General features: G+C 37.7%; 1 protein-coding gene across 1 annotated transcript in view; it reads right to left on the bottom strand.

Moving 5' to 3' along the window:
* Window positions 1-197: 197 nt before the first annotated feature.
* The window catches only part of NFE2L3 (NFE2 like bZIP transcription factor 3), a 91,453-nt gene continuing 73,911 nt past the window's right edge, over window positions 198-17,739 (bottom strand). Inside the window, exon 5 of the mRNA XM_053714158.1 lies at window positions 198-4,232. Within this exon, the coding sequence (XP_053570133.1) occupies window positions 2,985-4,232 (1,248 nt within the window). The 3' untranslated portion in view covers window positions 198-2,984. The remainder of the gene's footprint in view (window positions 4,233-17,739) is intronic.

The raw sequence follows: 17,739 nt of genomic DNA, 5'->3' as shown, positions 1-17,739 counted from the left end.
CATAAATTATGTTTTTCGCTTCAGTTCTGTGGTAAAACCTTTTTTCTAGTTTTGGCTTTAAATATTTAGTAAGGATGCAAAATTTTGTTTTATTCCTGAACTAAAAATGTTACTGCATTTATCAGTTTTTTGTAATATGCAATATAAGTCTCAAAAGTCATGAATGTGTAAGGTTTACTACATAAAAATTAAACCTATGCTTCATAGATAGTTTTATTACATCTCATAGCAGGTGCATATAGGATTTAGGAATTCTGTTGCATTAATACTTTCTAACCTCTAGCTTACCAAATATCTAGTTCAATTTATACCAAGTAAAAGGATACATTTTAAAATCCAAAATAAACTTCTCTGATGTAGATATATTTACATAGGTGCAAACAATATATAGAAAAAAAATGCCTGTTCATGTTTACTTAACCAGCATATGTAAACAGCACAGACTTCATTGAAGGGCCCTTAAAGAGATTTTATACCCACTGAAGAATTTTAGGACATTTACCACTGTTTAAATTCTGGATAACATTAAAGGCAGATAAATTATATTAAATACATTCAGAAATATAGTTTCAGTGTTCGTATTTATGTTGTAAAATCCCTTAAAATGAACTCTTTGTTAAGCTGTCTTCCTTTAGGACTCAATTCTCACTCATTCTCATCTGGAGATGTAATCTTAAAAATTGTGATTAATTGGAGGGCAAGCATCTGGAGATTAACCACAATATACCAGCCCATGATATACTGTTTTATACTGTTAAAGTCACATAATACCCACATATTAAATTACTTGAAAGTACTGCAGCATAATTGTAAAAAGCTGACAAGAAATTATCTCGTTAACATCTCTATGTAAAAAAAAGAAGATATGTTACCTCATAATTTCTTCAGCTAACAAGATTAGCTACTGTCAGCTGCATGTTAAAAAAACAGCAGCCAATCAGCTTGAGCAGTGCTAAGGTCATACTTCGCTTTACTGTGATCTTGCGAAATCTCATTAAAATCTTGTAAGAATTCATAGTAAATTTCTATAAACTGAGGTGGTAATAACATGACTGTGCATGCACATGCCAGATGCATGCTCCCTTGCAAGTTCTGGGATTAGAATCCTGATTGGCTGTCTAAAGTCCCTTTACAATGGGATTTGATGACTGAAGAAATTATGAGGTAAAATAACTTGCGCTTTTGCAGACTTTCAGGTGATATTTTTTAGTGTATTTTTACAGATATGCTACATCACTTTCAAGTGCTTCAACATTAGGGTATCAAGTCCCTTTAAGTCATTTTAAAGGGATAGTAAACACAGGATTTTTATATAAAACTTTTAGTCATGCAGCTCTGAAAATTGTGGATTTTTCAATTCACAGAACATGAAACGTATCCTGCTGACTTTCCCTAATTGGCTTGACTTGAGAACAACTGCAAAACAATGCAATTTATACTAACATAATGTCCATTGCTAGCCTTGTTGTCAGCAGACTAAAGCCCAGATTGCTTCCTCCAAATAAGGCAAATGGTGGGTGGAGTTTAGCTATTGTAAAATAATTTCAGCAAACAAGATGTTAATTTATAGAAATCAACAAAAAATGTTTGGTAATGTCAAGGTGTTTACTGTCCATTTGTCCAAGTGAAGATACAAGACAGGACAAGCCAAAGGACATGTGACTTTTGTTCTAGAGAGAATGCAAACTATGATAGTCTGGGCACTCTGCAAATGTTTCAGTTCATTAGAGACTTTTGAAATTGCAATATGATTGTGTCCCACTTAACTGCTTTTAAATTTAAGTACAGACATTTTGAGAAAAGTCAGACTTTTAATATATCCTCTTATTTGCTGCATATAGCTTATCTTTGAACTTATTTTAAACGGTATAGTACTTCTATATAATGAAAATACTTGGTTATTTATGACACTCCACTGGCTCAGAATGAAACCAGAACACTTAATATTGCAAACCATAAATTATGCGGAATAATAAAAGTTGATTTTTGGGAAGAAAAAAAAAGATAAATGCAAGCTGGGAAATTACATTATTGTAAACCAAGTCTCTATAACAAAAAAATATTCCTATCCAAACAAAGAAGATTCTGCTATCATCCAATATTGTATGCTGGAGAAATTACATTAAGAATACAAAACAAGCAACTCCAGTTTGCTCACAATGAAAGTATTAATAATGAAAGGCTAAAGCAATGAACAGCCACCAGGACCTTTTGGAAAAAAAAAAAGTCGAGAACAAAACTAAAAATAAGAAACAACACATAAAAAGCATAATTTAAATCCTCATAAAGACCACAAATATAAATTAAAGACATATACCACATCATTTAAAAAATGAAAATAATGTAAAGCTAAGTATTTATATTTCAGAATGTGCTCCAGTGCCGACAGACTAATTCTAAGGTCACTTTGTATATCAACAGTCATGTCCTTTAAAGAGGCAACGTCTCATTTTTCGAATGTCCATTTTACAAGTATTCCATTAAAATCCAATTTTACCAGAAAATTGGCCTGCAAATTTGATATAAGAAAGCTTTTCTGACACTATCTTTTCATAAAAATGAAATCAGTTTATCTAGGTCTTATGATTATATACCATACTAATAGTTATTAGTGGGTAATTAAACTGCATAAAATAAAAACCTTAAGAGTTTTGATAATATTGTCCGACAGTGCAGATAATTTCTGGCATAACAAAAAGAAGTCTGTACAACTTCCTATCTTTAGTGCCGTATCTGGAAGAAAAGTAAAGCAGCTAGTCCACATATTTTATGTAGAAAGATGAGAAGATAATTAGCGTACAGCTGTTATCTGAACAGATGTCAGAATTATTACAGCTAATCTAGATTATCATGCTCAGAATTGATCACCTCCAGTGTGTTTTAACCCAAGCTCTCAATACCACCACTCCTCTCATATGCTTTAGTCTTTTTATTTCTTTCATTTAACAACTCCTCTTTAATGAGTCAGTGCTCCTAAGAACCATTTATGGTTTCTTCTCCTTTGGAGCCTCTTTTTTTTGTTCGGCTTTGAAAAGTCTCCTTGGAACAACCATGATGCTTCCATCACTATTGCAGTGCAAAGCATACTGACTTGGATTCACTGGCCTGCCTTGTTCATCCCTTAGTTTGCTAAAAACATCACGGTACAAGTCATTGAGTTTCTGTTTCATGTTATTAATAGACCTGCTGCACTGGGCCCTTTCTTTGAGAAGCTTTTCTTTGTGGGCTTTCAGCTTGCACACATCATCTTCTAAATTCAGAATAACATCAAGCTTACGTTTGCGGCAGTTTTGAGCAGCCACTTTGTTTTTACCTCGTCGTCTAATGTCTCGTATAACAGATACTTGAGTTTCTGTCAAGTAATTCTTTGATAACATGTTGTTGAACATTTCTACGGGCATGCTAACAATTTCATCTACCGAAAAAGGAATTTGTAATGATTTTGCACGTCGTTCATCACGACTGAGATTTTTATTAATTCCGCCGATACATGGGCTTCTTAATCTCCCTGCTTTCGATGACCAACTGTAGTGATGTTCAGGACTAGGTTCTAGCTGGTTAGGCAATTGATTATATGTGTGATTGTGGTTTACATTATGTAAAGTGACTTCATCATAACAATTTGATCCTTCCTGAAAATCCATATGGCAAAATTTATTGATTTCTGGCCAAGTGCCTCCAACTGCTCCTTCAAGGCCATCATATGATACAGACCCAGAGTCACTGCTGTAGCCTGCAGCTCCTTCATCTTCACCAAAGGAAGTAGATGAAGTGTCAGAAATACTCATACATGTTGGGCTATGGCTTGAATTCAAAGAAAGACCAGAATCTGAATCCGGCTCCTCAAATAACTGTGATACTTCCAGTGGATCAAAACCTTCTTCCAAGGCTAAAGACATTAGATTGATCTCATCAAACACATTTTCGTCAAGTCCAGACAGAAGATCTTGGTTAGTTAGGTTTCTAGTGCTGTTGTCGACAGACAGAAGTAAGTCTGTCAGATTGGTTGCACTTAGATTACCATCTGGGTTTGTGCTTGAATTTAACTGCAGAAGATTTTCCTCTCTTGTTTTTACATCCTCATTGTTCCTGGAAGTCTGGTTTAATGTGAACATGGCTTCATGAAGACTAACATCTTGGCTAATTGCTTCTGCAAAGTCATCATTGTACTGAGCTGAAGAATTAGTGCTCGGATTGGGGTTGGAAACAGGTTGAATATTTCCCATTGTAATCTGAAAAAAAGTAATGGGTATTGAAAATTAATGCTTAAGATATATTCAGAATCATACTTCTTAATTAAATTAGATATAACCCAGCAATATCAACCATTTAAATAAAAGTTTACAGCAGGAACTTGAAACTGAATTATGTACAGTGACATATTACTGAAGTTCAAAAACATATGGTAATATTTTCTGCACTGTACTGTATTTCTTTTCCTCTCCTTTAATTTGTTTCCAATGATTTATTATATCTGCTAGAATGTGCTAATTGTTTCCTAATTGTTTACAAACAGCTCCATTACCTTAAATGTTGTCTGTTGTATCCCCACCTATACAGAAAATCTCTGTACCTTAAAGGGACATTAAATACAAATTATTAACTACATGATTATGAACCTTCATATATAAGAATCATTTTGCAAAGAAAAACATAATTTATGCTTACCTGATAAATTTATTTCCGGATATGGTGAGTCCACGACATCATCAATTACTAGTGGGAATATCTCTCCTGTCCAGCAGGAGGCGGCAAAGAGCACCACAGCAAAGCTGTTAAATACCACTCCCCTTCCCATAATCAACAGTCATTCGACCGAAGGGAAATGGAAAAAGGAATAATACAAAGGTGTAGAGGTGCCTGAGGTTTAGTAAAAAATAACTGTCTTAAATATAAAGGGTGGGGTCATGGACTGACCATATCCATAAATAAATAAATTTATCAGGTAAGCATAAATTTTGTTTCCTAAGATATGGTGAGCCCACAACGTCATCAATTACTAGTGGGAGCCAATACCCAAGCTAGAGGACACAGATGACTAGGGAGTGAAAAGACAGGTGGATCTAAACAGAAGGCACCACCGCTTGAAGAACCTTCCTCCCAAAAGAAGCCTCAGCTGAGGCAAAAGTATCCAATTTATAAAATTTAGAAAAAAGTGTGCAGAGAGGACCAAGTTGCAGATTTGCAAATCTCTTCTGCAGAAGCTTCATTCTTGAAAGCCCAAGAAGACAAGACAGCCCTAGTGGAATGAGCTGTAATTCTCTCAGGAGGCTGCTGTCCAGCAGTCTCAAAAGCAAAACAAATCGTACTTCTCAACTAAAAGGAAAGAGAAGTAGCAGTAGCCTTCAGACCCTAACGCTTTCCTGAGAAACAAACAAAAAGGGCAGGAGAGTGGTGAAAAAAATAAGGTGTTCCTACGTACTAATCTAGTATGTAGGACCACCCTATCCGCATGAAAGATAAGGGAAGGAGAATCATACTGCAAAGCTGAGAGCTCTGAAACTCTCCTTGCAGAAGAAATGGCAACAAGAAACAATGCATTGGCTCAAACGGAGCCTGAAGCAAAACCTTAAGAACAAGGTTAAGACTCCAAGGAGGAGTAACTGACTTAAACACAGGCTTGATTCTGACCAAGGCCTGACAAAAAGATTGAACATCTGGCACAACCGCCAAAGGCTTATGCAACAGAATAGAAAAAGCAGAAATCTGACCTTTCAGAGTACTGACTGAGAACCCTTTCTCCAGACCATCCTGGAGAAAAAAGACAAAATTCTAGGAATCCTAACCCTCTTCCAAGATTAGCCCTTAGATTCACATCAATAATGGTATTTATGCCATACCTTATGGTAAATTTTCAGAGTAACAGGCTTATGAGCTTGAATCATGGTCTCAATGACGGATTCAGAAAAACCACGCTTAGACAAAACTAAGTGCTCAATCTCCAAGCAGTCAGTTTCAGAGAAACGAGATTTGGATGGAAGAAAGGACCCTGAGTTAGAAGATCCTTCCTCAGAGGCATACCAGATCCTGCGAGGCCATGCAGGAGCTATTAGAATTACCAACGCTCTCTCCGGTTTGATACGAGAAATGACCCGTGGAAGAAAAGCAAATGGAGGAAACGGATAAATCAGACCAAACCTCCAAGGCACCGTCAGAGCATATATCAGAGCTGCCTGCAGATCTCTTGACCTTGAACCGTACCTTGGAAGCTTGGCGTTCAGCCGAGACACCATCAGATCCAATTCCGGCACCCCCCACTTGAGGGTTAACCTGGAGAAGGCCTCCAGGTGGAGAGCCCACTCCCGGGGATGAAAAGTCTTTCTGCTCAGAAAATCCACTTCCCAATTGTCCACTCCTGGAATGTGGATTGCAGATAGACAACAGTCGTGAACTTCCACCCAATGAATAATCCAAGCTACCTCCCTCATGGCTAAGGAAATCCGAGTTCCTCCCTGGTGGTTGATGTAAGCCACAGAGGTGATATTGTCTGACTGAAATCTGATAAATTGTTCTAAAGCCAACTGAGGCTAAGTTATCAGAGAATTGTAAATCACTCTCAACACCAAGATCCCAGACTGCTCCCCAACTTAGAAGGCTGGCATCCATGGTCACGATCACCAAAGAAGGTCTCCGGAAGCATGTGCCCTGAGACAGATGTTCCTGAGAAAACCACCACGGAAGAGAGTCTCTTGTTAAAACATCTAGATCTATCCTCTGGTACAGATCCAAATGGTTTCCGTTCCATTGCTTGAGCATGCACAATTGCAAAGCTCTCAAATGGAATCGAGCAAAGGGAATGATGTCCATGGAATCTACCATCAAACCAATTACTTCCATACATTGGGCTATAGATGGCTGAACAGTAGACTGAAGTGATAGGCAAGCAGAGAGAATTTTGGATTTCCTAACCGTCGTCAGAAAAATCTTCAGAGATAGGGACTCTATTATAGTCCCTAAGAACACCAGCCTTGTAGCTGGAACAAGGGAACTCTTTCCCAGATTCAATTTCCATTTGTGGCAACGTAGAAAAGATAACAAGATTTCTGTATGGGAACTTGTTAGTTGAAAAGATGGCATCTAAGTAAGGTGCCACTGCAATTCCCCGAGACCTGATGACTGCCAAGAGAGCCCCCAGAATTTGAGAAAATTCTGGGAGCTGCGGCAAGGCCAAACAGAAGAGCCACAAACTGAAAATGTTTGTCTAGAAAAGCGAATCTCAGAAACTTGTGATGATCCCTGTGAATAGAATCATGAAGATAAGCGTCCTTTAGGTCTATGGTCATCATGAACTGACCTTCCTGAACCAAAGGAAGAATAGATCGAATGGTCTTCATTATGAAGGACAGCACCCTGAGAAATCTGTTGAGACACTTTAGGTCTAAAATGGGATGAAAAGTTCCCTCTTTCTTGGGAACTACAAACAGATTTGAATAGAATCCTAGACCCTGTTCCTTTACTGGAACAATCACTCCCAGAGAGAAAAGATCCTGAACGCAGTTCAACAATGCCTCCCTTTTTACCTGATCTGCAGATAACCTTGAGAGGTGAAACCTGCCCCAGGTAGTGAGAAAATTGAATTCTATCTTGTAACCCTGAGAAACAATGCCCACAGCTCAAGGATATAGGACATATCGTAACCACTACCGAAAAAACAGGGAAAGTCTGCCCCCCACGTGATCTGATTCCAGACCGAGGGCCAACCCATCATGCTGATTTAGACTCAGCTGAGAGTTTCTTAGATTGTTTCCCCTTGCTCCAGGACTGACTGGGTCTCCAAGGTGACTTGGTTTGTTCCTGTTTAGAAGCGGAGGAGGAAGGCTTTTGACCTTTGAAATTACGAAAGGAACGAAAATTACTTTGACGTCCCTTAAATCTAATCTTCTTGTCTTGCTGTAGAAAAGATCCTTTTCCACCTGTAACATCAGATATTATTTCTGCCAATCCAGGACCAAACAAAGAGAAAGGGGATACTCTAATAGAAGTATGAAAAAGGTCTGGGTGAGAGCACGTACTACAGATAGACATAATATGCTTTATGGTGCAAAGTATAAAGAAAAGAATGAAGCAGAAATGGTGCGTTTAATAACCCCTTTCAATTGTCATTAGTGCAAGATACAGCACATAATGCGAAAATATTGGCATATTTTGCACACCGAAGTTTTACGTCAGTATTTCTCTCCCAACACTTTGTAAACTGCAAAAAGAGCAGTAAGTCTAAGGGATAGCCTAGTACATTCAGAATTTGAAAGAAGGATGTCCCCTACAAATTGGCTGAGCAGCCTGCAACAGAGTTGTGTCACCCATGTGGCAAATGCACTTATTGCAGTAATATACAAAAAAACTAAACTTTTGGTACTAATCCACATAAAACGTTTAAAATTAGACAATGGATAACTTGCAACACATCAGTGGTCATTTATTTATTGTATTGCTCCTGCCCCAGATATTACGTTGGTAAAACTGGGAGGGAACTCAAAGATAGAGTGAAAGAGCATAGAAATGACATTAAGCAAAAAGATACTGATAATCCGGTAGCTAGGCATTTCGCTGAATGTCATGATGCGAAATACACTTGCTTAAAAGTGATCGGTATTGAACATCCTAAACAAAAGAGAAGAGGTGGAAATTATGACAAAGTTCTTCTCAACAAAAATCAAAATGGATGTACAGGTTGCAGACATTAACCCTGAATGGGTTAAATGAAAAAATAGTGTATGCTTGTTTTTTGTTATAAGCAAGAACACACTATAAGTGATAACTCACTAAAAACTTATGGAAATATCTTTCTTCCATTTTCCAAACACTGTATAAAATGAATTGTATTAATATTGTCATACTGTACATAAAATAATAACGGTTGCAATAACGACAAACAAAAACATAATTTATGTAAGAACTTACCTGATAAATTCATTTCTTTCATATTAGCAAGAGTCCATGAGCTAGTGACGTATGGGATATACATTCCTACCAGGAGGGGCAAAGTTTCCCAAACCTCAAAATGCCTATAAATACACCCCTCACCACACCCACAATTCAGTTTAACGAATAGCCAAGAAGTGGGGTGATAAGAAAAAAGTGCGAAAGCATATAAAATAAGGAATTGGAATAATTGTGCTTTATACAAAAAAATCATAACCACCCCAAAAAAAGGGCGGGCCTCATGGACTCTTGCTAATATGAAAGAAATGAATTTATCAGGTAAGTTCTTACATAAATTATGTTTTCTTTCATGTAATTAGCAAGAGTCCATGAGCTAGTGACGTATGGGATAATGATTACCCAAGATGTGGATCTTTCCACACAAGAGTCACTAGAGAGGGAGGGATAAAATAAAGACAGCCAATTCCTGCTGAAAATAATCCACACCCAAAATAAAGTTTAACGAAAAACATAAGCAGAAGATTCAAACTGAAACCGCTGCCTGAAGTACTTTTCTACCAAAAACTGCTTCAGAAGAAGAAAATACATCAAAATGGTAGAATTTAGTAAAAGTATGCAAAGAGGACCAAGTCGCTGCTTTGCAAATCTGATCAACCGAAGCTTCATTCCTAAACGCCCAGGAAGTAGAAACTGACCGAGTAGAATGAGCTGTAATTCTCTGAGGCGGAGTTTTACCCGACTCAACATAGGCAAGATGAATTAAAGATTTCAACCAAGATGCCAAAGAAATGGCAGAAGCTTTCTGGCCTTTTCTAGAACCGGAAAAGATAACAAATAGACTAGAAGTCTTTCTGAAAGATTTAGTAGCTTCAACATAATATTTCAAAGCTCTAACAACATCCAAAGAATGCAACGATTTCTCCTTAGAATTCTTAGGATTAGGACATAATGAAGGAACCACAATTTCTCTACTAATGTTGTTGGAATTCACAACTTTAGGTAAAAATTCAAAAGAAGTTCGCAACACCGCCTTATCCTGATGAAAAATCAGAAAAGGAGACTCACAAGAAAGAGCAGATAATTCAGAAACTCTTCTGGCAGAAGAGATGGCCAAAAGGAACAAAACTTTCCAAGAAAGTAATTTAATGTCCAATGAATGCATAGGTTCAAACGGAGGAGCTTGAAGAGCCCCCAGAACCAAATTCAAACTCCAAGGAGGAGAAATTGACTTAATGACAGGTTTTATACGAACCAAAGCTTGTACAAAACAATGAATATCAGGAAGAATAGCAATCTTTCTGTGAAAAAGAACAGAAAGAGCAGAGATTTGTGCTTTCAAAGAACTTGCGGATAAACCTTTATCTAAACCATCCTGAAGAAACTGTAAAATTCTCGGAATTCTAAAAGAATGCCAAGAAAAATGATGAGAAATACACCAAGAAATATAAGTCTTCCAGACTCTATAATATATCTCTCTAGATACAGATTTACGAGCCTGTAACATAGTATTAATCACAGCGTCAGAGAAACCTCTTTGACGAAGAATCAAGCGTTCAATCTCCATACCTTTAAATTTAAGGATTTCAGATCCTGATGGAAAAAAGGACCTTGTGACAGAAGGTCTGGTCTTAACGGAAGAGTCCACGGTTGGCAAGAGGCCATCCGGACAAGATCCGCATACCAAAACCTGTGAGGCCATGCCGGAGCTACCAGCAGAACAAACGAGCATTCCTTCAGAATCTTGGAGATTACTCTTGGAAGAAGAACTAGAGGCGGAAAGATATAGGCAGGATGATACTTCCAAGGAAGTGATAATGCATCCACTGCCTCCGCCTGAGGATCCCGGGATCTGGACAGATACCTGGGAAGTTTCTTGTTTAGATGGGACGCCATCAAATCTATTTCTGGAAGTTCCCACATTTGAACGAACTGAAGAAATACCTCTGGGTGAAGAGACCATTCGCCCGGATGCAACGTTTGGCGACTGAGATAATCCGCTTCCCAATTGTCTACACCTGGGATATGAACCGCAGAGATTAGACAGGAGCTGGATTCCGCCCAAACCAAAATTCGAGATACTTCTTTCATAGCCAGAGGACTGTGAGTTCCTCCTTGATGATTGATGTATGCCACAGTTGTGACATTGTCTGTCTGAAAACAAATGAACGATTCTCTCTTCAGAAGAGGCCAAAACTGAAGAGCTCTGAAAATTGCACAGAGTTCCAAAATATTGATCAGTAATCTCACCTCCTGAGATTCCCAAACTCCTTGTGCCGTCAGAGATCCCCACACAGCTCCCGAACCTGAGAGACTTGCATCTGTTGAAATTACAGTCCAGGTCGGAAGCAAAAAAGAAGCCCCCTGAATTAAACGATGGTGATCTGTCCACCACGTTAGAGAGTGTCGAACAATCGGTTTTAAAGATATTAATTGAGATATCTTTGTGTAATCCTTGCACCATTGATTCAGCATACAAAGCTGAAGAGGTCGCATGTGAAAACGAGCAAAGGGGATCGCGTCCGATGCAGCAGTCATAAGACCTAGAATCTCCATGCATAAGGCTACCGAAGGGAATGATTGTGACTGAAGGTTTCGACAAGCTGCCATCAGTTTTAGACGCCTCTTGTCTGTTAAAGATAGAGTCATGGACACTGAATCTATTTGGAAACCCAGAAAGGTTACCCTTGTCTGAGGAATCAATGAACTTTTTGGTAAATTGATCCTCCAACCATGATCTTGAAGAAACAACACAAGTCGATTCGTATGAAATTCTGCTAAATGTAAAGACTGAGCAAGTACCAAGATATCGTCCAAATAAGGAAATACCACAATACCCTGTTCTCTGATTACAGACAGAAGGGCACCGAGAACCTTTGTAAAAATTCTTGGAGCTGTAGCAAGGCCAAACGGCAGAGCCACAAACTGGTAATGCTTGTCCAGAAAAGAGAATCTCAGGAACCGATAATGATCCGGATGAATCGGAATATGCATCCTGTAAATCTATTGTGGACATATAATTCCCTTGCTGAACAAAAGGCAAGATAGTCCTTACAGTTACCATCTTGAACGTTGGTATCCTTACATAACGATTCAATATTTTTAGATCCAGAACTGGTCTGAAGGAATTCTCCTTCTTTGGTACAATGAAGAGATTTGAATAAAACCCCATCCCCTGTTTCTGAACTGGAACTGGCATAATTACTCCAGTCAACTCTAGATCTGAAACACAATTCAGAAATGCTTGAGCTTTTACTGGATTTACTGGGACACGGGAAAGAAAAAATCTCTTTGCAGGAGGTCTCATCTTGAAACCAATTCTGTACCCTTCTGAAACAATGTTCTGAATCCAAAGATTGTGAACAGAATTGATCCAAATTTCTTTGAAAAAACGTAACCTGCCCCCTACCAGCTGAGCTGGAATGAGGGCCGCACCTTCATGTGGACTTAGAAGCAGGCTTTGTCTTTCTGGCTGGCTTGGATTTATTCCAGATTGGAGATGGTTTCCAAACTGAAACTGCTCCTGAGGATGAAGGATCAGGTTTTTGTTCTTTGTTGAAACGAAAGGAACGAAAACGATTATTAGCTCTGTTTTTACCCTTAGATTTTTTATCCTGTGGTAAAAAAGTTCCTTTCCCACCAGTAACAGTTGAAATAATAGAATCCAACTGAGAACCAAATAATTTGTTACCCTGGAAAGAAATGGAAAGTAGAGTTGATTTAGAAGCCATATCAGCATTCCAAGTCTTAAGCCATAAAGCTCTTCTAGCTAAAATAGCTAGAGACATAAACCTGACATCAACCCTGATAATATCAAAGATGGCATCACAGATAAAATTATTAGCATGCTGAAGAAGAATAATAATATCATGAGAATCATGATGTGTTACTTGTTGCGCTAAGGTTTCCAACCAAAAAGTTGAAGCTGCAGCAACATCAGCCAAAGATATAGCAGGTCTAAGAAGATTACCTGAACACAGATAAGCTTTTCTTAGAAAGGATTCAATTTTCCTATCTAAAGGATCTTTAAACGAAGTACCATCTGACGTAGGAATAGTAGTACGTTTAGCAAGGGTAGAAATAGCCCCATCAACTTTAGGGATTTTGTCCCAAAATTCTAATCTGTCAGACGGCACAGGATATAATTGCTTAAAACGTTTAGAAGGAGTAAATGAATTACCCAATTTATCCCATTCTTTGGAAATTACTGCAGAAATAGCATTAGGAACAGGAAAAACTTCTGGAATAACCACAGGAGATTTAAATACCTTATCCAAACGTTTAGAATTAGTATCAAGAGGACCAGAATCCTCTATTTCTAAAGCAATTAGAACTTCTTTAAGTAAGGAACGAATACATTCCATTTTAAATAAATATGAAGATTTATCAACATCAACCTCTGAGACAGAATCCTCTGAACCAGAAGAGTCATCAGAATCAGAATGATGATGTTCATTTAAAAATTCATCTGTAGGGAGAGAAGTTTTAAAAGATTTTTTACGTTTACTAGAAGGAGAAATAACAGACATAGCCTTCTTTATGGATTCAGAAACAAAATCTCTTATGTCATCAGGAACATTCTGCACCTTAGATGTTGAAGGAACTGCAACAGGCAATGGTACTTTACTAAAGGAAATATTATCTGCATTAACAAGTTTGTCATGACAATCAATACAAACAACAGCTGGAGGAATAGCTACCAAAAGTTTACAGCAGATACACTTAGCTTTGGTAGATCCAGCACTAGACAGCGATTTTCCTGTAGTATCTTCTGACTCAGATGCAACGTGAGACATCTTGCAATATGTAAGAGAAAAAACAACAACATATAAAGCAAAATTGATCAAATTCCTTAAATGACAGTTTCAGGAATGGGAAAAAATGCCAAAGAACAAGCTTCTAGCAACCAGAAGCAATGAAAAATGAGACTTAAATAATGTGGAGACAAAAGCGACGCCCATATTTTTTAGCGCCAAATAAGACGCCCACATTATTTGGCGCCTAAATGCTTTTTGGCGCCAAAAATGACGCCACATCCGGAACGCCGACATTTTTGGCGCAAAATAACGTCAAAAAATGACGCAACTTCCGGCGACACGTATGACGCCGGAAACGGAAAAGAATTTTTGCGCCAAAAAAGTCTGCGCCAAGAATGACGCAATAAAATGAAGCATTTTCAGCCCCCGCGAGCCTAACAGCCCACAGGGAAAAAAGTCAAATTTTTGAAGGTAAGAAAAAATGATTAAATCAAATGCATTATCCCAAATATGAAACTGACTGTCTGAAAAATAAGGAAAGTTGAACATTCTGAGTCAAGGCAAATAAATGTTTGAATACATATATTTAGAACTTTATAAACAAAGTGCCCAACCATAGCTTAGAGTGTCACAGAAAATAAGATTTACTTACCCCAGGACACTCATCTACATGTTTGTAGAAAGCCAAACCAGTACTGAAACGAGAATCAGCAGAGGTAATGGTATATATAAGAGTATATCGTCGATCTGAAAAGGGAGGTAAGAGATGAATCTCTACGACCGATAACAGAGAACCTATGAAATAGACCCCTTAGAAGGAGATCACTGCATTCAAATAGGCAATACTCTCCTCACATCCCTCTGACATTCACTGCACGCTGAGAGGAAAACCGGGCTCCAACTTGCTGCGGAGCGCATATCAACGTAGAATCTAGCACAAACTTACTTCACCACCTCCATCGGAGGCAAAGTTTGTAAAACTGAATTGTGGGTGTGGTGAGGGGTGTATTTATAGGCATTTTGAGGTTTGGGAAACTTTGCCCCTCCTGGTAGGAATGTATATCCCATACGTCACTAGCTCATGGACTCTTGCTAATTACATGAAAGAAATTAATGTATAAATAGTCGGTTTGTTGTTATGCTGTTGACTTTTTCAAATTATTAGTTCCACACTATGTATTTTAAGGTTGTATGTAATCACCAATAGCATGTAATATAGCTTTAAGAAAGCACAAGCAGGATCCCTATGGACGCTATAAAAGAGCCTATTAGGCTCATTGACAGATATCTGACGAAGCCCTGGCCAACCCCTGAGAGGGAGGGGCGAAACGCGTCATCTGGCACAACACATATGGTGTTAGTTTGGTGAAGACCTTACATGCTGGATTCCGTATATGCATCGCCTCTTCATCTGTTACAAGCAGCTGTGTTTGGAAAGTAACAAATGTAACGACTGCAACTCACTTGGATACTCTGCACTGGATTGCAACTTTGTTTTGCGTACTTTACACTGTCTCCACCTCCTGTTTCTCACCCTCCTACCCATCTAGATTGTAAGTTTCCACTGAAACAGGGCCCTCAATTCCCCCTGTATTTGTTTGTTAAACTCTGTCTGGTGTCTTTTATATTGTATTGTATTGTACTTTCATCTTTGTACACATGGACAGCGCTGCAGAATCTGTTGGCGCTTTATAAATAAAGAATAACAACAACAACATCTCTGCAGCTAATAAATCATTGGAAAAATATTAAGAGGAAACCAATTTACAGTACACTGACCCTTTAATGATATCACATCTTCTTGGTTCTTCTCTACATATGAAAAGGCAAAAAAAAAGATATAGGATAGAAAATTATATAACAACAGACTTCAGGTCTGACCCATATAGAAATCTAAACCTAGATTTGAATCCATTAGCAACAGTGTGAGGTAGAACTGAAAATAAGCTATATATTAACTGACGTTTTCCATATAGATAAATTAAACTTATCAAGTAGGACTTGTTTGGAGAAATTATTTTTCTTGTACAGTTTACAGCATGGAGTCACATTGAATTTAAATACCCTTAGCTAGGTAAGAAGCTACTATGGAGGGACAATTTGAAGCTCTTGTAGGTTCACGTTGCTAAACTTCTCTCCATAAGTTCTTTGATTGTAATGCTGTGGGGTGATTTAATGCTTTTTAATACTAACATACCCTATCTATTGCCAAATGGGTTTCCCATCTGGAAGCTGGATACCCTATCATACTGAATGCTACAGAAATTACTTTTACCTGGCAGGACTCATTCTCCTTTGATCTGGTGTAATATAAGAGAATGTATAAAAAGGGTTTTTTATTAATCGTGATTTGTTTTTAATAATTTGCCTTGTTTGACCAAGTGTTAACACCTAGATGTCTAACATAAAAGCCTGAATATAAAATGTCCGTTTGCTACCAGCCAGTACTGCTTTATTATACACAATATAGGAAAGGAGACAAGGAAATTACCGGTATATGGTAGATCCTAAAAAGACCAGGGTTACTGCACTCTCCTTAAATAAATACCAATACTAGTAAACAGATTATACCAAAATGTGATTTAATAGTGCAATTAAATAAACATAAATTCATAACCAAAACACACATAAAGACACAGACGCTTCCTTCTGAGCGTTTCGCTCCGTAGTATAGCAGCAAGGACCTTTTTCCGGGTTAATCCCTAACATAACTGAAGGCCTTTCTTATTGGGCGCCTGGGTCATGTGATGATGACGTCACTCATTCATTAGGGTTTGTTAATATGGCATTAATTGTTTTGAGTAAGAATATATAGTTTTTCATTACTTCATTTCATTAATGGATTCAGTTTGCTTCCCTAATTCATTCACCACTTACATAGACAAAACGAACAGACAAGACTTATGAAAAAAATTTATATCTGAAAAACAAAATTTGAACAAAATATTAAGCAAAACACCTATACACATAATAAAGATACTTTGATAATCTGTGTCAAAAGTTTATTAACATTGTTATTATGTTTATCTATTCAGAAATTGTGGCGAGGGGCACCACATGAACCCGCCACAATAGCATAATTGTCCTGAAAATCCAAATGATTATATGCATAAATGCATTTATAATTGCAGGTAAGTTAATAGAACTGTATATAAACATGGGTCAACAAAGTTGAGACATTTTACTTAGTTTTTGGGCAAAAAGGAGGCAAACTCCAATTTTTCATTCAATCCTGTAGGGGACAGCGTTTTTAATTTAAACATCCACCTTGTCTCCTTTTGGAGCAAGATGGTATTTATATTGCCCCCTCTTCTGTGCTGATTGACTTGTTCAATGTCTATAAATTCCAGACTATCCAATTTGGATTGATGGAATTGGGCAAAATGTCTGGCCACTGGGCTATCAATTTTTACGTCTTTAATGTCATCCCTATGCTCATATATACGTGTACGGAGCTCTCTATGTTTTTGATCGACTAACCAGTTTGTCTGTTACATCTTCACAAATTCACTTTTTACCAAAAGATCTTTTAAGTTACTTGCTCTCCTTGCTGTCATTGAGGGATTCTGTCCTACAGAGTCAAAAAGATCATTGTCCTGGGATAGCAAATACCAATTCTTACTTAAAATTGTCCGCAACTTTTGCCAATGTGAGTTGTACTTGGTTATAAACCTTATTTTACCATCTTCCTATAGAAGATCTTTCCTTTCTTGCATTCTAGCTTTGTATCTCACCCTTTTCACTGCTCTTTGAATATCCTCTTTCATAAAACCTTTCTGCCATTTCATTGGATTGTTTATTAAAGGTATTCAGGTCAGAACAAGTTCTGCGCAGACGAAGGAATTGACCATATGGGATCCCTCTTTTTTAGTTTTCCGGATGATGACTGCTTCCTAACAGGACACTGTTAGATGCAGTTTTCTTTCTATACACCTCAGTATGGATTTTATCATGATCCTTACTAATCAAGATATCTAAAAAACTAATACTTTGCTTGTCACTGTTACAGGTTAGAAAAATGTTAAAACTATTCTGATTTAGAATGCTTACACATTCCTGTAATTCAGCATTTGTACCTTCCCATAATATTAAGATGTCATGC

Source organism: Bombina bombina, chromosome 5, assembly GCF_027579735.1.
Source record: "Bombina bombina isolate aBomBom1 chromosome 5, aBomBom1.pri, whole genome shotgun sequence".
NCBI lineage: Eukaryota > Metazoa > Chordata > Amphibia > Anura > Bombinatoridae > Bombina > Bombina bombina.
This window is presented reverse-complemented; position numbering and strand designations above follow the sequence as displayed.